The sequence below is a fragment of the Misgurnus anguillicaudatus genome, chromosome 21 (assembly GCF_027580225.2).
Source record: "Misgurnus anguillicaudatus chromosome 21, ASM2758022v2, whole genome shotgun sequence".
Lineage (NCBI taxonomy): Eukaryota > Metazoa > Chordata > Actinopteri > Cypriniformes > Cobitidae > Misgurnus > Misgurnus anguillicaudatus.
In genome coordinates this window covers 34,709,334-34,731,877 of record NC_073357.2, presented here as the reverse complement: position 1 = coordinate 34,731,877, position 22,544 = coordinate 34,709,334, and the positions used below count along the sequence as shown (strand labels likewise).

Here is a 22,544-nt window from a genome sequence, read left to right as displayed (position 1 = left end):
ACAGCACATCTACAAGTCAATGGAGTTGTACAAAAACTACAATAAAACCTGTTGGAATGCGTCTTTTGCAGCAATCCCTGTGTGAGCATACCAGTGAACACCCCCGACCACCCGGCGAGCCCCACGTCCTTGCAAATCAAAGTTTAATGCATTTTAGGAAGGATCGTTCCTGTGCACCTAAAAACCCATTCTAGAGGTGGGAGGTCATACAATAGACACCTGAAGGTTCTCGGGCCAGCGTCATGTGCCCAAATTTTAGTCAAAACCGTTCTATTTCATCATAAACAATCTGAAAACAGGGCTTTAAGTGTAAAATATCAAACCTGTCCTTTAAGCGAGTGTCTTGTGTGTATTTCGTGAACGTCTCTTTTATCATAAACGGTTTTGACGAGTGTGCAGCAGGCACTTATTTTGACAAAACACATGATGCACATGGTTTACATGACGCAACAAAAATATGTTGAAAACGCAAGCAACACACATGACACTCCGAACACTTATTTTGAATTGCGCCCCTCGGATGAGCAGTCACGAGCCGTCACTGTGTATGACACTGTTTACCCATATTCTTAAAATGCTTGGTTATGGTTGGGTCAAAAACAGAAAAACCCAACGGTTGGGTTGTAATTAAACATACGCTGGACTGTTTCAACCCAAAATGCTGGATGTTTACCCATTGTTCGGTGAAATATAAACAATTAATTTAACCCATTTACTGGGTTTGTCCCTTTTTGACCCAACGTTTGGTTATTTTTAGAGAAGTATGGGTTAAGTTTGTGCTAAACTTAAATAGATAGATTAATTTCAAGCAGTTTTCATCGCCATGATAAGTTAGGCTATATGGCTTCATACTGGGTAATTGATCGCAAACCCAAACTGGAACCAATCAGCTGCGAGCAAAGTGACGTATAAGAAATCACTTCGGTGGAAAAAAACATTTGGGGATAGACACATTTATACATTTGTACAATACAAACTGCAATTGGTGCTTTGAACACCATTTTAGTGTTTTATTTTATATCTGCCAGCAAGATCTTTGTAATTCGAGTTGCATCAGTATTAAACAATAAGTTAAATCTTATAAACTTCAAGTAACCCTGCTGTGATAGATTTCTCATTTATATAGCTTCTGTCTCTCCCATGGGAGGTGTGAAATTGAGAAGCAGACAAGAGTAGGGAGGGAACAGCAGGTGATGGAACATCAAATAAACTGCCAGGTCTTATTGTGTCAATAAACTAATTTCTTATTTAGGATTTGACCTCTGACCTCAAGTGGCTGGACCACGCAGAACGGTGACAGAGAGAGAATATCTCTTGGGAACTGAATGGGAAAATGAGAGACAGAGCTGAAAGAGAAGGAGCGAGAGAGATTTGTATCCGCCAAGGATGTGTCAACACAGAATGTCTTCCACACATTGATTTTAACAAACACGGAGTTCCTTCCTGTTTCCTCGTGTGCTGCGTGTTTTACAGATGGATCCCCTGCTACAACCCGAGCACTCCTAATGAGCCATCTCAGTTTATTTCCACACAATATTTTGGAATGAGTTTTGCCTGCTAAGGGTTTGTTTGCCATGAAGCTGTTTTGTTATTTGATACAAAACTAGCAGATTTTTTTGTGTTCTGCCTGTTCAAGTAAGCTGAGCCACCAGAGGGCGCTGTTACATGGAAAGAATGGGAAGGAAATCCATCACAATCTTTGCTTTAATAACCATGTGTTTGTTTAGATTTGATTTTTGGCCTAAAAAAGCCTCTAGAATTTAAAATTATATTTAAAAAAATCAATAAATGTACAAGCCAAATCCTATTCAAAAAACTGCAATATAAAATACCACATTTTGACATTCACACTGTTTCTAAAGTAGATTTTGTATCTTAAAAGATAAAAGTTACATCCAAACACACAGCCATTTTTGCAGTATAGTTTAAAAATAGTTTAGTGAACTTTTACCCTGTAATTACAAAAAGACTCAAGCAAACTAGTGCTAAACGCACAAAGAGTGCCAAATCACTAAACAGTATAGCACCGCAGCTTAGTAAACAGACAAACATCTGTCTAATGTGCCGTTTACAGACTTTTCCACACTGTGTATGACATTTACAGGGTTGCTTCAGAGTATGTAATGTAAGCTGCTAATGAGCGATAGTATTCACAGTGCTCTTTAGTGCATTGAATCAGCTTTCGGTGCACAAAGGGAGCTGGACTCTTTCAAAACATTAAAGAAACCCACAGACGTGAAGCCTGCGCCGAATGCTGGCAGAGATTTGTGGACAAACCCGGCTACAATCAATGCTCTATTTACATTCGAGCCTTTCTGCAAAAACCCCATCTCAATTTATCTATTTATTTACTGCTTTTTTATTATCTGAAGGCTAGCATCAGGTCCCGTGTGTTTGCCCTTGTGTTAGAGGGCTGCATTGTGGCTTTGCCGGAGGCTCAGCTGCAGGATTGTGGTTTTTAATGAAAAAGTGACGCTGTAGAGCACAGGTACAGTCCAGGCTTGTATTTCAGTTGCTTTTGTTACATTTTACAACGAGGCAATGCGGTTGGATTCGTACAGACACTGTAAATGACCCTCTGGAGCCTGCTCATCATGCGGCCCGCTGGATTAGGCAGACAGGAGCTGGAGATAGGATCGATAACCGGCTGAATCAGACTTCCACTCCCTTACTCTGATACCTTAATATACATGCTTGTAATTCTGCCCATTAAGTCTTTTTTAAATATAACTTAGATGGTGATGTTGGGATATGTGAATCCAGTTGTGGCTATGAAACGTAAGATTCGGAGCGCAGATCTTTTCCTAATATCTAGCAGTGCAACCATAGAATCAAACTTAGCTAAATATGTTTATTGTGAAGAATTTGACTTACTGATCTACTGCATGCATATATAAAGAATAGCCTATGTGTGGCCTATATATGTACAGTATTCTTCATAAAACCATCCTAAATGTGCAGTGAGTCAAAGATTGAAATTAAAGTGAAATTGATGCTCATATTTCATAATCAGATTTTAGATTCTAGACACATGGTGTACTGCAAACATAACAGAGGTGTGAGTGCATGAAATGGGAATGGTTTATTTTCAATAGGTCAGATTTCGAGGCAGTAGTGCGAGTACATTAGCATATACACTGGCAGAACGTTTAAGGTGACAAATAGGATAAACTCCGAGGTCTGTGCTACCTGGCTCAGAGCTATTACAAGACCCCCTCAGGCTTGATTTATCAGCTCCCGCTCACCGTGTTACTGCACCGATATGGCTGTGAAAATGTACTAGTTTAAACACAAAACCTTGATCCCACTGACCTCTTAATATGCTTATAATGATGCCATTTACTAAACAGATGTTACACAGCGAAGCCACAACATTTGGTGTTGGCAGTAGGCACTTAACAAGACAGCGAAGGCCGTTGTCAATCAGTGCATGGTTTAACAAATCATAAAATAATTTTCAATATTTAATATTGAACAAATTCAAGGCTGGACTTGGAAAAAATAAAAAAAATAAATGGAACAATTTAAGGAAAAAACATACACAAACAAACACAATCAAGCAAATCGTCACCTGATTGATGTTTGCGAAATACTTTTAGAATTGACAGTGATTTTAACATAAAATGCTGAATTGCAATTGGTTAAAATATATGAATTTGATTTTTAAAAAAAAGTATATACAAAGAGAGATATGCAGTATGTGCAGACCCTGCCACTATGGTAATAGATGAGTCAAATAAACAGGTAATAAAATATTCACAAGCCAATTTATTATGCATGTACATCACTACTTTAGATGCAACGAGGATCTCATTTACATATCGCTCACACTTTAGCAATTACAATCAGAGTGATCCTGGACTCTTTCCAACCGCAGTGGATCAGGAGCTGAGTGGTGTGATGTTTAATACTGAGAAACAAGTGTGTTTTACATGGAAAAAGAAATTCTGATTTAAACAATGTATGATTTTAGGAGTGCTAAAAGTAGAATCAATAAATAATATTTTTATTTTAAGTTGATCCCTAAACGTTTTTGATCTGTCAGTGAGCCATACAGACTTCCTGCATGTTAAATGTATTGAATAGCAAATACAAATACTTTTTTTTGTTATGTCAATTTTAGGAAATTTTATGTGTAGTTAATTAATCAACAATGTAGTTCAATTAATACCAAATTAAAGGGGCCATGGCATGAAAATCTGACTTTTTCCATGTTTAAATGCTATGATTGGGTCCCCACTGCTTTTATCAACCTAGAAAATATGAAAAAGATCAACTCAGTAACTTAGTTTTGGTAAACTATTCTCTACAAGCACATGAAAAAATAGGTCGTTGAAATTTGGCTCTCCTTATGATGTCATAAGGAGCTCTTATTATAATAATACCGCCCCTTAATCTGCACTATCCAACCACAGCACTGCCATTAAGTGCAGAAAAAAGCACAATTGAGTTTTAATTGCAACAAACCACCATCATTGTGATCAGTGTTTGATTTCATCAGCTCATTTGCATTTTAAAGGACACACCCAAAATGGCACATTTTTGCACACACCTACAAAGTGGCAATTTCAACATGCTATAATAAATGATTTATATGGTATTTTGAGCTAAAACTTCACATGTACCCTGGGGACACCAAAGATTTATTTGACATCTTTAAAATGTCTTATGCCATGGCCCCTTTAAACAAATTTTACATGTATGCCCTACACTTTCATAATGATTTCACATCTGAATTTACAGCTGCTGAATCTTTTTGTGAAGCTTGCTGACTTAATAGTTTGACCGATATGACTCATTGATTTTGATTGTCTCGACCCCTGTGAGCCGCCTAATTTATTTCTGTTCTTTTCACATTATTGCGGTACACCTGCGATGCACATATATGGTCTCATTGGGAAACTCAATTTGATTTATTTAAATGATGACTTTAAAAGTTTTTTAGTCTTGATGGATAAATCTGTATTGTTCCTCTTCCCCTTCAGTGCAGGGCGTTAAATACCAGCAGCTCGTATATTAGAAGTCAAAGAGCTCCGTCTCAGATAAGCAGCTTGTCAAAGAAGAGGAAGAGAGAGAAGACCATTTGGGTTGATAAAATGTTTTTTAATTACCAGACACTGCATTCTAGCCCAGACCTCCCTCCTACGATCCTCTCCACAGCCAGGTCCAGACTTTGATTTCTGATAATTGAGCTTGCTGATTTGGCATGTTTTTTTTAATACTGCACCAGCAGACGTATCTAACAGCAGGCCCACAGAGGGACAGTTTGACAAACTGCCATTTACATCTCTCCTCTAATCAGCACTTTACGGCTGGATCCATTGACTCTTGTACTCCATTCCTGACTACAATTCCATCCCTAAACATGCAACAATGAAAGTCAGCCATTACTTATTGTGTGGTGTGACACACAATCAATGTCACGCAGAGCAGATGATGACTTTTTGTGGAAGACCTCCGATCATGGAGGGTTAAGCACTCATTAGATTTGATTGTGTGTTTATGAGCCACATTTATGCCTGTGTGTATTCAGCTGTACACACAAACTGTATTTTAACATTTTAAGGCTATCAGAATTCAAAAATCCCCTACTTCTTTTCCCCAGTTGGTAATTGTAATATGAGTAACATAAACTGATCATTAAATGGAAAGCTCTTAGTAAGTTTTCAAAGCCGGCTGTTTAAACTGTACTTTCAGAGAAGAATGGTCTTCAGTCAATTGAACGCACCCCACTGCGTATTTAAGCTTTTAGCTTTTGTTCTCTTACAAAATGAGCACAGAAAACATTTAAGGTGGTATTCTTCCTCTGCTCTTTCAGACTACGAATTTGTTCCATTGACAGGGCAGCTTTAGGGCCGATAATAGGTCGGGGCATTGATAGGCTAGAGGCGGTATTGTTTTAAAGTTTGATGTGAAACCTTACCCTGTTTAGAAGGCAGTGATCATATCATTCTGGATTTCAGCTCGCCATGGCTCAGACTTAGCTTTCATAGCTGTTTATCTTTACATGTAGCTCTAAATCCTGCCTGTGGTTTAAGGTAGCCTATCCAGACTGCATTAGCAGGACTCTGAGGTCGGAAGAAACAAAACTCTTCTTTGCTGAAGGATCAATGTCTGTTGAGGCTTTTGCAATCAGGCTGTGACCATGATTGAGCGAATGAGCCGTCCCCTAAGATAAGGCTGTAATCAACAAGGCACTAAATGTTCTTTGTTGTACATTCAATTACACACTAATGAGTTGTGCAAAGTGGAAATCTTTAAATACTAATGCTATTTCAATCGTTTGTAAGTAAAGAAAAAACAAGGAAAAGGAGTAATCATATATAAAATATTAAATTACTGTATAAATAAATAAGTTACAGCAAACAAAATAACATGTGGTAAATATAGAGTTGTAATGAGGCAAATGATTATTTTAATTACTATACATTTTAAATTACCTCTTAATTAATTAAAAATTACCAGCAATTACCAACTTTTGAAATAGCCTTCGGCTTTTTAAAAATCAATTAGCAACACGGAAAGACAGACACGTAATAACCAGGTAATAAAAAAAGCCTTTCATCAGTAACATACTGTAACGTGATATTAAAAAACAATAGTGACCATAAAATTTCTATTATCAGAAAAAAAAATCATTAATGACATATGCCTCATTTCAACACCCTTGTCATACTAATAAAACAAGTAATTTAATAAAAAATAATAATGAAGGAATAATAAATGTACCACAGCTCTTACAGCCTCTCTTGTCTGTGAGGCTTTTATGTCTGTCACGTGGAGGTTCAGTTTCCGGGTATATGCCAGTACACTTCCGCTAAACTTCCTCTACTTTATTTTTCTTTGACAGTCAGTTAACTGCTAAAAATACATGAAATAAACCACGGTTAACTTTCAGGTTATGTGTAGTCGGTTTATCTGGAATGAGATGTCGCTTGTTTATTGCGTCAGCTTTTCTTTCTCGTACTGTTATCGAGCAAAGCAGCTAGCCGCTAGCCACAGCTGCTGTGTTTGAATCTTCACTGAAAGTCAAGATTATGTTTCTCTCTGTGCTTTTGTTATGCTTTTACTTGTTTTGAGTAACCTGTGCAGCATGGACTCGGAGGGAATAGTTATTCGGATAAAGACACCGGCGGGGGACATGGACTCCTCGGTGGAATATCCATCACATCTCAACTTTAATGATTTTCTGGTGAGATGATGGACTTTGTTTACACTTTGTTTACATTGTAACGTTAGTTCTGTGTGAGAAAAATGAGAAAAGAAACCATTCACAGAGTTTGGTTTGTGAATTGTTTTGGTGTGGTGATGATGATGTTGTTGTGCTGCTGATTGACAGCTGTCAGTCAAATGTGTGATTGTCTTGTTTGGCAGCTCGGGATCAGGGAGGCCATGCCTGAAACTACAGTAACAGCTTTTGAATGTAAGCACTGATTTAATTCACATAAGCAGCTGATGAACTGTGATAAATAATTACTATGGTAGATTAGTGTAAAACTATTAGTACTTCACTAATGTGAGTGTTAAAATGATCTTCTACATACTGTATGGAATAATCAAGAAATTAGACGTGTTTCCCTTTATGTTACATGTGTGTATGTTTTAGATGAGGATGAAGTTGGGGACCGAATCACAGTTCGGAGTGATGAGGAGCTCAAAGCCATGCTGTCATATGTGAGTATGCCTGATGTTTGGATGTGTGCAGCTGATGACTTTGTAAAATGAAATGTCAATTTCTACAGCTTCTTTAAATTTTTTTGCACGTAAATGTGTTTGTATGTGTGTTGAAATTAAGTTATGCAGCGTATTCAATAATTGTATATTTTATTTAATGGTGGTCAGGTTTTTGTTGTTTGGAGAATTACAACTACTGACCCTAAACTGTTAAGGTCTGATTTACAGTCTGTTGTATTGCGCTGCTGAGTGCAAAAGGTGTGTTTTTGTTGGAGGTAAAAAGCTATTAAAAATCTATTATTCCAGATCTGTTCACCCTTGGGGAAAATGTTCTTATTACTTTGGAGATTGGCAAGGATGACAAGTAGCTACATATTTTCCTTTTGTGTTCAGTTTCTTCATCTGCTTCCTTTTTTCTGGCCACATCACTTGATGTTACCATGGCAACATGTGGTCTCTTGCTTGCAATTGCATTTTAAATTATACAGGTGTTAAACAAGCAAGATTAGTGAAGGGTAAACCGTAATAATAAATTCTTGTTTGTTTAGTTTTGTACTTATTATTACTTTTTTGTTGAATCAGGCATTGGTATTCCCCTGTGAACCTGGCAGAAATGCAAACGTTCATCTCACTTCTCTGTTGAATGAGAATTCTGAATGTGACTTATACAGTAAACCTCTTACCTGCTCTATTCAGTGGCAAATATTTAATGGCTTTCTTTTTACATTTATATAATGTTACATATTCTCAGTATCTTAGAGCAACTATCCTCCGATTCACAATTTTACATTTCCTTTGGTGTGTAAGTGTGTATTAGTACATGTTAACGACATACAGAAGATACATGCCCCAAAGTAAACGGTGACGCAAGTTATCGTTTCCAACGTAAATCTTTTTTTTTTTTTTGATTACAACAAACACACAGATTATAGGCAAACGTTTACTTCCTGGGCCTGTTGACGTAGACAAGACCGACATTACCATAATTCATCCCGCTTTGACTCACAGCTTGTAAGTTAACTCTGGTTAGCATTGCATTGTGAGCGAATCTTTCAAACGTGGTAAGGAGCGTCACATTTCCGGTTGACGTCAGAGGCCAATCACAACGTACGTTTAAGCTGGCCAATTAGGGACACAGCGCTTTTCAGATTGATAAACTTTGTACAAAATCAGAGCATTTGAGGAAAGCAGTATATCTTGAGCTACAAAAATGTGGAAAATTATGTTTTTTTTAACCATAAACCACGCAAGCACATTGTATTATACCAAATACACAAAATAACTATGTTTTTAGCAATGAAATATGTGCATTTTAATGAATCTTTCTAGCTCTTTGTGTGTTCTTCACTTTAGAAATGTTTCTCAATGCGTACTGTACTGCTCACATTGTGGACACCAAGTGTAATGACTCGTAATAGTTTTTCCCTCTGTGAAGTACAGTGGAAGTTAAATGAACTATCAACTTTTATTATTTATTATTCAATACTTAAAGTTTCGCCTCATTAGAAGCAAGGCCCTCCTGGGTAGAGGAATTTTTCAAAATCCACTTTCAGCTGGTGTTGTCTTTTACCCCCCATCAGCTCTCAATGACTCTACAGTAGCCATGGGCTTCAAAAAACACTGCCGCTTCTTCCGCAGGAAATGAAATTGACATTTATTTATTTATTTCTAGAGATCTTTTATCAGTGTTGTACCTCTCAAGGCCATTGCAGTCATTAGCCAGATTAGGCCAGGAGGTGACACACTGACAATCATGTCTCGCGGGTGTCCTGGAGTGCCAGAATGTAATTCAACTTTCTTTCCGCCTTGATTAATTCTGTGCCGGTTGTGCAGCTACTCGATGACTGCTGATTTTTGAAATGCAGATTTTGACATTGGAGAAATTTGAGGGAATGCGAATGTTCTCATTTGTTATCCCAACGATCTGCATTAATGCTTAAGCGCAGAGAGACTTTGCCGCTTAAGGAATGTGGCATCATGAAGGAATTCTTTGAGGCCGCATTACTCTGACAGTGAATATTACTGTGCATTGCAGATGGCCTCTCCGTCGTATTTTGGTTAACAGCGCAACTGAGTCCACTTTTTCTGAAAATGAGTTTTTCCTCCCGCGATGCCGTTTGCTCCTCTGGGAAGAGCGCAAGCTGCTGAGAAAGGTGGAATTTAATATGCGTGTAACATGTTCAGGGCTTTTTAACCGATCATTGTGGTCATATTTTAAGCACGTGCCCTTTGCTTCGGTGGCTCTTTAGAGACCTTTATGAATTTGCTTCAATTAATTCCACATGAAGGGATCTACTGCTATGTAGGCTTAATAGGAATTAAGAGATGACTTCTTGCTGTACAGGTGCATAAGCTAATTCACGGAGCTCTCTAGTGGAATCTGACCTTCAAACTGTCTCGACTGGACAGTTTTTAACAGTCTATATGGAAATGATCATCACGTCGAGGTCTCCGAGATGTTCTGCGTCCCAAGTGAACCGTCAAGGACTGTTTGTACCAGTATAAAAATGAAAGGATGTTAGTTCAAAGTTAAAGACTGACCCATGTCAAACCACATCGCCTCTTGACTGGCTAACGCACACACGCACAGGCACAGATCTCCCAGGCTGGGCCGGCTAATTACGGAGCACTTTACTCAGTGTGTGTTAATGATCGGGGTCCAGCAGAGCGGAGGTCCGACTCCTCTGTCCCCTCCGGCTCTCAAGCTGCCTTCCTGTGATCAAACTGCCTTTAGTTATTGTCCAACAAAGGGAGGTTTCTTTTAATACACTGTTACAGATTAGTTAGGTAATTGCAGCCCTAATCGATAGAGCAACCGAGTGGAAAATTAAAGGTGTGTGTGTTTTGGTAGAGCTACATGGTTTCAGTGGCTGCAGGCAGTGCAGAGAGGTGACAGTGATAAATAGGGTATTTAATAACAGCTGCTCTAACACTGCTTCCTCTGCATGTCCTCATGTGTGCCCCGGTGTATTCATCACACATTCACACACAGTGGAGGGCTAGCACTGTATCGCTGGGCCCTCAGTTACGCTCGCTTTTGACCTTTGTCTTGTACTGGCTTTGTCTCTCTCTCTCTCTCTCTTAGGCTATCTCAAACGCTGACACTCTCCCCTCCTCTCTTGTCCATCTGGGTTTGTGGTTTTTAATGGCTTTATTGTGTCTGATGGGGGCCCTTTGTTTAGGCACAAAGGTCTCGTGCTGGACTGAGAGGAGGGACGAACGACCAGATGGTTCTGTTAACCGAAACATCAATTGAATGTTCTTTTGGCCAGAGACGCGGGATTGGTGTGTGTGAATTTGAAAGCGAGCACAGTTGAATACTTTTGTAACAGTATCAGCAAAAGTTTTAATGGAAAAAAACTTACATTTCTTTGATTTTGTTGCATTTTTATTAGGGCTGTCAAGCGATTAATCGCGAATAATCACTTTCAAAATAAAAGTTTGCATGATACAGTATGTGTGTGTACTGCGTGAAATTATAATTATTATCTATATACTAATAAATACACTAACATTCATGTATATGTTAGGGATGCATTACAATTAATCGCGATTAATCTATAGGAGAATAAAAGTTTTTGTTTACATCATATATGTGTATGAACTGTGTATAATAATTCTGTATATATACTGTAAATCTACACACATGCATGTATAATTTTGAGAAAAAATATATATATTAAGTATTTATATATAATATAAATTATACATAAATATACAAATGTATATACACATGTAAATATTTCCTAAATATATATACATGCATGTGTGTGCATTTATCTATACAAAGTTATTATACACAGTTCACACACATATATGATGTAAACAAAAACTTTTATTCTGCTATAGATTAATCGCGATTAATCTTTATGCATCAATTTCATTTCATTTTTTATATATATATATATATATATACTTACATTTATAAACTTTTATTTTGTATGCCAATAATCGCAATTAATCTTTTGACAGCTGTCATTTTTATGTCATATGAAGTCATGCTTGTGATGTGCATTTGTACATGGTACAACTTAAGAACATTAAACACGCACTTTAAAATTCGATCTAGTTCACATTTGATTTTATTAATAATGGTACAGATTAATTAAAGAAAAATATATAAATAAGAAATGCCATGAGAATAATTAATAATAATATGAAAAAGTTTATAAAAGCCAGGCTCCATTTCTGTTTAAAATGCATTGTAATTAATGAATAGGCAGCAGTTACAAGCAGATTGCTTTTTACGTCAGGCTGAAATGAGAAGGCTCTTCTAGACTCTGTGATTGGGATGCGCCTGGCACCCATTACAATGAATTGATACAGAGGGTAACTGGTGTTTCAGAAAAAATTACCTGAGCAGGGTGCCCGATTCATTTAGCGTATTCTTTTTCTCTCATTGCAATTGGCTCTGAAAGAAAGAGAGTGTTTTTTATGTACTCCTTGGGACTTTTATCTGAAAGGCTTTCACCAAGCGTAATATTGATTCTGTGTGTAATATACTGAAAAAAATTAGGCTTTTTTTCCAAGAGTTTCTAATGTTTTGTTGGACTTTATTCTCTGCAGTACTGCAACACTGTGATGGAGCAACGCATCAATGGACTGTTACCCGAGCCTTTACAGATTTTTCCACGAGGTTTGTGAAGTGTGTGTATGTATTTGTCGGCCCAAATTACAGTTTACCACTGCAACAGTAAACTTGCCCAAGGCCTACCTAGATCCCAGATCACAGTTTAAAACCCTATACTCAGCAAAGCTGTGCTGTTTGTATGTGTGTGCACATTTTTTAATTCCCTTTCACTTTATCCTCCATGGCTTGTGTGAGATAAATAAGTGTCTTGTGTATCTTTGTGGCATCTTGGTGTGTCTGTTTTGTGATATTCTTTGCCGTTTTTTTGAGTGTTTCAAGCATGGTGTTCTTTCTTTGGTTTCTTGTGATCTACAATCAAGTCAATTTTCTTTTTCAGCCGGTAAGACCCCAGGGATCCGGAACATACATGGCCTGAAGGTATGTGTCTCAATGATTGTTTCAGCAGAGTTGGGCATGCATTGGTTATGCTGCGAACCACTTATTGAAATGTCAATTGAAGTCAAGTCTCTCTCTCGATCTCTCTCTCGTTCTGTTTCTCCCTCCCTCCTTCGCTTTATCCTCACTGTGTTTCATTGTATTTTTTTTATGAATCATCTAAAAACATCTCTTGGTCTGTTTTGTATGCGACTTAAATAGATAAAAACATATGTATACAAATTATAAGTGGAATGTGACAAATTTTGTGTTTGTTTAGCCATAAGCAGTATGACCATTGTGATCTTGTTCTCGTTCGTGTTGTTGATTTGGTTTCATTTAGAATTAATTTGGCTTGAAAAGGGTGAACTGATAAACCGCTCTAAATGAGGTCTTCATAGACACTAATTAAAGAGAGAATCACTGCTTTACTGCACCACACTATACGACCTACAGACCTCAATTAATCTACTTATTTATATAGTGACTCTTTTTCAGTGGTTTTTCTTCATTCTCCCTCTGCGATCCATCGGTGTGGATCTGACAGGACACAGTCTCATAAATCCTATTTAATGACAAATAATAGACACAATGTTGATTCATTATTTTCTTTTTTTAACCTGAGGATGTTACCGGAGTTATATTTAATTTTGCCTGATAGATGAAGTGACCCCTTTCCTCAAGCGTCTCTCTTTATTTCTCTCTATCTGTTTCCCCTACAAAAGCCAATTAACCTTGTGGCCAAACCAGGCAGTTTGCTGTTGAATCACAGGTTAATTAGCATATGGTTCTGATCGTCTTTGTTTGCCCGCAGGTGAACACACGGCCCGAATCCTCAAGTGGCAGGGGCTCTTCTGCGGCTGATTCCCTGTCCAATGATAGGTAAGTGAGCCCAGATCACATCTGCCCTCATTGAGAATGTTTACATGCGCAGTAACCATCAAGTTGCGTAGGGTTTTGGTGTAGCATCTCTCTAGATTTCATCAAATGGGTAATCGTGTATTTACACATCTATATAATATTTACATTTGTTGGACTGGAGCATTTTCATGATGTTATTCCCACCAAACGTTTACATTAGATGTACAAGCACATGCAGTACAATATTATACAATATCGCAATATTATATTCAAGGAAAGAACTACAAAATAATTATATTAAATGCTTTTAAAGCATTCTGTGATGATTATTAAAGGTGCATTGAACAAGATTTTTGAGAGATGGTGTTTCAGTACTGTAATTTCATTTTATTGAAGAAATGCATAAAATCTTTATGGCAACCTATACATACAGCAGAAATGTATGGCAATTTTAATTGGATTTAGTATGAAAGAAAAATACCCTTTGGTACAACTAAGCACAGGACAAAGACCTGCAGCCTGAAGGCCACTGCGTGTGTATTCATGAGTAAAGCAAGAAATAGAGCTATTATTGAAAGTTGAGTGGTGTAGATCATACTTCCATCTTTGATTAGAAGCTCTCATCTTTGAATTTGTATTAGGGATGAGCGGATTGATACTTAATGCTATTTTGTATTGTAGTAATGCAATTTTTGATATGGGTCTTGTAATAAAGGATCAGTCTGCACAGCTAAGTATCGATACAAATGTGGGATGGTTCCCAAGCTATTTTTTTTATTTATTTAGCAAAAACAATGCACAAAATAAGTTAAAACATGAACTGTTTGTGAATAATTGTTTAGGATAGACTATAGCCGGGCTTATTCTCACAAAATCCAGTGTCCATTCTCACGAAATCCGTGTCCAGCATCAGAATAAAAAAAAACTTGAAGCCAATTTTTTTGCACATATAAGATTATGGTCTGAACTTACTATAACCATTATTTTTAGAGGATTTAAAACATATTTCCTATAAAAATGTTTAAAATGATCATTATAAAAACAACATTTTTTTATAAAAATATCATTACCGCAACAGGATATTAAATTAATTATATGCATTTAGAAACTCATGTTTCGGGAATGTGAACTAAATAGTTGTCTATGTACTATGACAAACAAAATTTAAATTTTTATCTGGAGAGAAAAAATAAGAACTGCTTACCTGGTAGCCATCTTGAGTGTTACAGTCAATTATGTCCCTTCCAACAATTTTGTTTTTGAAAATGTTCATTGAGGGCTTAAACAATGATTGAAAATTGTTGCGGAGGATGAGAAAATTTTTCTTGGACACATTTATATTCCTTATTATTGTCTCTACATTTACCAACGATCACCAAATACCACATGTTTCTTTACATGCACTGAAGCATTTTATTTTTTTATTTTAAATATTTCCATGTCAAAGAACCCAAATCCAGTTGTGGACACGTTGCGGTAATTAAAATTTTCTCCTTAAATGTTGAAAAAACAACAAAATTGGTTTGTATGATGTTAGTTGAAATCATGTGCAAAATAGTACATGAAGAGATGTTTGTAACTGTATGCTTCTTATTTTGATGCATTTACTTTTTTTTATCAAAATGTTTCATGACACCTCATAAGTCTAATTTCACGAGAATCACACAGCTGTTTCCCAATTCGAAGGCTGGATTGAAGGCAAGAACTCTTTGAAAGTTCTTTGAAAGTAGCAGCCTCCAAAGTTCACAGCGAAGACATTTCTGACTTATTAAAATAGACATGGAACCAGAAAAATATAAATTTTTCGAATTAGGATGGCCTTACTGACCTTTATTCGCGTTTCTGTGATGCAATCGGTCTTAGAATGCAGGCTTTGTAGGTTGCAGCCTTCGAATTGGGACACAGCTTATTTCGGTAATATGAACACACGCAAATGCCGTAAGGCTGAAGCAGTCAATTACAGTGAGCGATCACTTAAATAGCACTGCATTTCCCAAGAGCATCATAAAGATAAGTAGATCATAGAAACCTGGTCCCTGCTATCAGTGTAGGTATGTCACAATAATGTACATTTAACATTTATTATAACAAATGTGCTTGTCGCTGATCGCCCTCATGAAAATTAACATTGTTTTTTAGTAGCCATATTGACCTATAGTAGTTGTAATAAAATTGAAATAACCACAGATTATCCAATTAAAACAAGGCATTTAATTATAATATTAATTGTGTATAATTACCCTTTTTATTCTAATAAATAATTTAAATGATTGTTTTAGTTTAAAGGTTTTTAGAGGTATCGATACTGGCCTTGAAAGTATCAATATCTTATTGAAAATCCAAACATTTTCTTATTGGAAAATCACTTCTTACTGGAAGTCGTATCAACCATCTCTAATTCGTATTCAGAGTTCGAAAAATTTAATAGTGATGCTAATTTTTGTAAATACAGCCTAACATTTCATCTTTTGCCCTTTGTCTTCACCAGTTTAAAGAAGTCATCAGCTGAGCTTAAGAAGATTTTGACAAACGGACAGGTATAGTAGCCATTCCTTCCCGTTATAGTAGTCATTCCTTCGTTTTGCTTCCATCAGATTGACTTAACTGATCATCTTGTTATAAATGCCTCTCTACCAGATGATGCTTCATAGCACTTAGCCCATTTTATTTGTCTGTGTTTGTGAATGTGAGAAAACGTCTATTGATTGCCCCTAAAGGGCAGTTCAATGACCCTTTCCCTGTGGTATGGTTGAGATCTTTATCTTAAGCAATATCCGTATCTGTTTGTCCTTTATCCATCCACTCCTCCTCCCTATCCCAGTCACACCCTCTCAGCCCCTCCACAGGCCCCCAGCAGGCCAGTCTGTCAACCAAAGTGTGTCATATAGACAATTAAGAGAGTCATGTCCCCTGTGACACCTGTAACACTCGCAGTTAATGGAGCTTTAGCATCCTCCCTTACACACACGCACACACGCACACACACACACACACACACACACACACACACACACACACACACACACACACACACACACACACACACACACACACACACACACACACACACACATTGTGGCTGTCTCTCTCTGTCAAACAGACATATTGTAATGCAAACACACACAAGATGTCCCTCTCCCACACTTGAGCCTAATCAAAGGACCTGTATTGAGCCCCTCAGTCAGGGTGAGGCCTGTCAGGACAGCATTGACTTTACATCAGCTCTAGTTCATCTGGGGAAACACTTACCCTACAATAACAGATTTAAATATTGACACCTAACTTTTCACATTTGCCAAATCCAAACTTTTCTTTAAAATCTGTTTTAAAGCAGATATGGCCTATATGCACGTCACTTCACTATTAGGTTTGTACATAAAAATAAAATTGTCAGTTTTTTATCCTCATGTCACCCTCAATAACTCCTTTATTTTTCTTCTGTGAAACATTGAAGGTGATGGCATTTTTTGGTATTTCATATGTCACTTTCGTTCCATGCAAAACAGAAGCTCAATATGTGTGTTGGAAGTCGTTTGGAACAATATTGGGGACAATATATGGAACAATATATGATTAAATAATGATAAAGAACAGTTTTCTTGAATGTGCCATGTTGACTGCTTGGCAATGCCTCACAGTTCGGGAAATGAACTAGAATTTATTTTTGTGCTTGTTATTAATAAATTAGTAAATATTGGGTGCAGGCTCAGTGTGTAGCACTTTTTCCTCACAGCGTTTGAGGTCTTTTTGTGTGGAGTTTGCATGTTTTGCATGTGTCAGTGTTGCTTTACTCCAGATACTCCGGTTTTTCTCATACAGTCCAAAAACATGAACTAAAGATATCAAATTCCCCCAACTTGTGAATAGATCCACTTAAACGTTGTAAACAGTAATAACCTATAAAAAGTAAGGCAAGTGGCTGCATTGAATGTTTTAAGTTGAGTCAACTTGCAGCCTTTCTAAGTATAATAAACATTGTAACATTTCTTAATACAAACACAACAAAATCAAGTTGAGTTAACTAATAGTAATAGTATTACTCAGTTTAAATTACTTTTTTTGGTACAGGTAACTTTTTTATGGTTTGTTGTTGTTTCCATAAACATTCCATAAACATTGATTCATCATTCTGTGAGATAAGGGCACGAAATGTTTATTCAATCAAGGCTTTGTTTCGTTTTGGGCAGCTGTAAAGTGCAATATCAGTATACAGTCTATGCCCAAGCACCAGTCTTTTGAACAATGGTAACTCAAAGAAGAAACAGAAACTCTTCTAAATCTTGAACATTAAACATTAACAAGTCTTTCTTTGTAGTTAAAAACGCATACAATAGTGTTTAAATTCAAAATTTACTCTGCAAATGCAGTCCCATGCAAAGCATGCTGGGAACTGCGAGTTCATTGCCTATGTTTACTAAAATGATTAATGGAGTTTCAACACAAAAATATTAAGTTAATTTCCTTCTTACAAATTTAAGTGGATTATACATGATAAAATGAAGTTGAATTTACTCGATAAATGTGTTCATTTAGAATTATTCAAATTCATATGTTATTTTAACTCATATTTTGATTAAAAAAAAACAAGAATTCAAAATTTTTAATACAGTTTACTCATTTTATTTTTGTTAAATCTACTAAGGCACAGAAACCCTTTTTACAGTAGATTAACGAGTTCTCGCCATGAATATATCCATAAAGGCTGGAATGGTGTTAAGAATTAATGAATAAATTAGTAAAGCTTTAAAGCTGTCAGCATTCTTTAAAACCACATCTAAACTCATTTGGTATATTACTTTAATCTGATTCATTCCTGACAGTGTTTCAAAAGCAAACGGTGATATCTTGAATAATGCCTATAAACTCTGTGTACATTGCAAACTTCAGGGTTGGAACTGCTAGCAACTAGATTTTCAGGCCAGGTCAGCAGAGTATCTGTGTGATCATTCACTGGGTTTTTTTCCTCCTTAAATCTCTCACTGGCACTTGGTGCACTAGTCTTGCTTGTTGATAAACCTTAACAGGTCAGAGAGTCAAGATGCGTAAAGCTTAAAGCATTTTATTGTTGTATTCAAACATTCAAGCAAGAAGTAAAAACGGTGGCAAGGAGAGGAAGGCTGTTCAGATGTGCATCATAGTGACAGTACAAGAAAACAAACTGGTCCCTCTGGCCTCTGCTGTCAGAAGGGCTGCATTGTATTACCATTTTGACAGCTTTTATCAAAGTCGAACAAGAAGGTGCGGGCAAACAAATCGTCATTAAACTTCCCATCACTCTCCTCTCTGCTGTCGTCCTTTTATAAATTAGACAGCAAATGTTGTATTGATCCTCCTCTCGCTACTGAACTTCAAATGACCTTATAGTGGAGTCTCCTAGTTTTTTATGGCTTTTATTCCTATGCTTTGTATTCCTGTCCCCAGCTTTCTTTTTTTATGTCTCGGCTTGTTTCTCCCGCTTTTTCTGTTTTTTTATTGCTTCAGTTCAGTGTACTTGATAATTTTACACATTTATTGAAGAAAAGAAAAAACAGCTCTAGTGGTGATTGTGCACATACCCACACAAAGAGACTATCAGAAACACATACATTTGCACAACCACTAAACCCGGCACTTTTGATGATTCCTAAGCTTATTTAGAAGCATGAACAAATAATTTTTTCTCGCTTTGTATAAGTACAGTATGTGAAGAAATCTTATCTTTTTCTTTCTCATCCCTGTCTGTTTAGATAAATGAACATGACCTCCAGTACCAGGAGCAGCTTGGACATGGAAATGGAGGAACAGTTTACAAGTGAGTGCTGCTCTTGTGATTTTTACCTTGAGATTTAATTAGACCAATTGTGCTCAACCTCTTCAAAGTCCTTTCTTACACTTTAGCGTCTATAGGCTTAAGGAATCCATATAGGTTTTGACTGGAAATGTAAGTGAATGGCTAAAGGTTTTGTTGTCAGTACTCATGTTCTCTTTAATTCTACATTGGTTTCACATGTGCTTATGTTGGCAAACATCCTTCAACACCCTCTCAATATTCTGATTCATTAAACACCTTGAGACATTGGAGTAAAGGACAACATTGATTCATAGGGAAGTTGAAATAACTCTTTGTGACCTCATGCAATAGTCCTTTCTGTGCCCAAATCATACTCCACAGCCAAATAGATGCAGTGGCACGACTGGACAAGGTCATCAAACACAAACACACAAATCATTCGATTTACTTTCACAAGGCTCTGTGTTCTTCTGTGGATAATGCAGGCGCTAATCATATGCTTTTGTTACTGGAGGACTTCTGTGCCTTTGGAAATTGTTTGACCATTTTTTTAAAAGCCAATACTGCAACCCAGACAAGAATGTGGTCAGATGAGCTCAGCATTAAATGTGCCTGGATTTTTTTTTCTTCAAACAAAAGAACTGCTGAATTTTGCATTCATTTCTTAATTCAAAGTAATAAAAAAATCAACTCATCTGAACATAAAGAATTTTTTTTTTAATTAATTAAAGAAACGGTTTAAAAAAATCAATGCACCTTCTCTTAGATCTTAGAAATGTATTGTTTATTTGGGTGTCCAGTGCAAATTTGTGATCGTAAAATGTCTCTGCTCTGGTATGTAAGGAAATTTAGACTAGGCTTTCATCTCCTCAGCTGTCGTCGATCACCTCTATCACACACGCTCACTCTCCTTTATGCAAAACACACACCTTTGTGACCGTCAGATGGCATGCAGGATAGTGTCAGGGGTATTTGCTTAAATTGCTTTTCCTCGAGAATAAATATTTTTTTCTGTGGGGCTTTCACCTAACCTGGACCTTTTGATGTTGTGTTACTGTGTTAAAATATGATGAGTTGATAACCCTGTCTCGCTTACATGTGCATATTTTAAAAATTAAAAAAATATATTTTCCTACCTCCATGGAATTTCCAGGATAGCATTAAGCTTGTAAAATGTATGCAAACCCCCTTTATCCCCACTTTTATTTTAAATAAGCCCACCACTGTGCACTACAGAATACCTGGCAACATAATTATGATCTACTCTCCTATACAGTCTATTTTAAATAAAACCTAGACTGAAGGACTGTCACTCTCTGTCCAAGCTCTTGTGTTTTGAGTCATGCCGGGACAGTTACATTGTTTGTTATTGTAGATGGGTCACACTATTAGTTGGTTCAAAATTAGACCTGAAATTAGATCTGCTTTGTTCTTTGTATCTGTCTGTACTAGTATAGTCATGATAATATTGTGTTACTTTGTAAATACAATGGTTCATGCATTTAAAGGAAAACACCACTATTTTTCAATATTTCACCTATCTTTTTTCAGTGCGTGCACTTTTAATCTTTTTACTCCGCTTATTGAATGTGTTAGCATTTAGCCTACCCCCATTCATTCCTATGGCTCCAAACAAAAGTTTTATTTTGTGCCACCATACTTACTCATGTAACTACTCATGTAACAGTCTTTAAATAGGGAAAACATGGAAGTGTTTGGTGGCTTCTAAATTCATCCCAGTTTGGAGCCATAGGAATGAATGGGGATAGGCTAAATGCTAACACATTCACGAGGCACTGCACAAAGATTAAAAGTGCACGGATTAAAAAAGATGGGTATGTATTAATTTGTCTAAGTTGAGGTAAAAACATAGTAAAATATTGAAAAACGGTGGTGTTTTCCTTTAAGTGCTTGATGTTACTTTTTTGTAAGCGTCTCATTGTGGCCTTCATTCAGGTGAGACGATCATCTGGTCATCTCGGATTAGATGGCAAGGAGAAATAGACAGAGAGAGGGAGAGCTGTCTGGTTTGCACTGGGCACTGTAATGGAAACCTGTTTGTGTGTTTGTGCGCGTGTGTTTGTCTGCAAACGCGCATGCATGGGATGGCTTTCTTCGAGAGGTCCATGAATACTGCATGACAGAGCTTTCATTACCCCAGGCTCTGGAGTGTAAATAACAAACAGAGAATAGGGACAAATTTACGGGGGTCAGGACCGCACGTCACTGCATCACCACACCCTGACCGTGCGCCTGTCAGTCATCCCTGGACCGTGGATGAGTACTCAGTGAGGTCATAGTTCAAGAACTTTAGGTGAACTTTGCAATTAGGTTTAGTAAGATGCATTACCGTTTAAGATGTCCTGAAGCAACCATCTAGACCGCATCATAGGTTTTGTAGGCATTAATATATAGTAAATAGTCATTTAGTAGATGCTGTTTCGAAAGCACCTTGTAGCACACATATGGCGAGGGCAATCCCTCCAGGGTAGCCTGGGTTTATGGGTCTTACTCAAAGGCGTAATGATCATGGCTGATGGCTCTTCTGAATGCCACACCTTTTCTAAAAGCAAATGTATTAATGTCACTTAACTACATTTTTTAATCTAAAAAAAATAAAACCATGAGTACATGACACCATAAATTCGATAGCGTTATATAAATTGGCCAAAACTAGACCTCCGCAGTGTGTTCTCAATAAGCAAACATATCACTTGATATCCTTTATGCCTCAGAATCTTCCAAAGTCTTAAGTGTACCCACACAAGACACAGGTGAGATGGGATCGAGTGTCGCCGTCCTAAATGAGGAAAGTTAGCCGTCTCGTCACTTAGAGCGACATTAATTAAAGCCTTGCTGGAGTTACGAAGTGTCTGGAGTGTAACCAGAGCAGCCATCAATTTCCCATAAATCACATGCATAGCTTCAAACACAAACCAATGAAAATTTGCTTGAACATATATACACCTACTGATTTCATAACTTCAGATTTTTTTCTCTTGCATTTTTTTTTCATTTATACATGCAAGCACACAAGCGTGCAAATTGTTGAATCCACCCTCGTGTGGCAGCTGTCAGTTGTTATAGTATATTATTTGGTGGAACGGACCGTGCCGTGGGTTATTGTAACCCAATCTCTATTCGGCACCTCCTCCAGTAAGCAGATCCGCTGATCGGAATGAGCAAGGATCATAATTAAATAATTGCGGCTTTGCCGTTAATTCGACCTGTAAC

At 37.1% G+C, this 22,544-nt stretch overlaps 1 protein-coding gene across 2 annotated transcripts in view; it reads left to right on the top strand.

The window, feature by feature from the left end:
- Nucleotides 1-6,751: 6,751 nt before the first annotated feature.
- Nucleotides 6,752-22,544, top strand: part of map2k5 (mitogen-activated protein kinase kinase 5) — a 59,486-nt gene continuing 43,693 nt past the window's right edge. For both annotated transcript variants that reach the window (XM_055204383.2, XM_073859010.1), the window contains exons 1-8: nucleotides 6,752-7,192; nucleotides 7,375-7,423; nucleotides 7,607-7,674; nucleotides 12,241-12,310; nucleotides 12,642-12,682; nucleotides 13,494-13,561; nucleotides 16,029-16,077; nucleotides 19,267-19,331. In XM_055204383.2, the coding sequence (XP_055060358.2) occupies nucleotides 7,061-7,192; nucleotides 7,375-7,423; nucleotides 7,607-7,674; nucleotides 12,241-12,310; nucleotides 12,642-12,682; nucleotides 13,494-13,561; nucleotides 16,029-16,077; nucleotides 19,267-19,331 (542 nt within the window). In that variant the 5' untranslated portion in view covers nucleotides 6,752-7,060. The remainder of the gene's footprint in view (nucleotides 7,193-7,374; nucleotides 7,424-7,606; nucleotides 7,675-12,240; nucleotides 12,311-12,641; nucleotides 12,683-13,493; nucleotides 13,562-16,028; nucleotides 16,078-19,266; nucleotides 19,332-22,544) is intronic.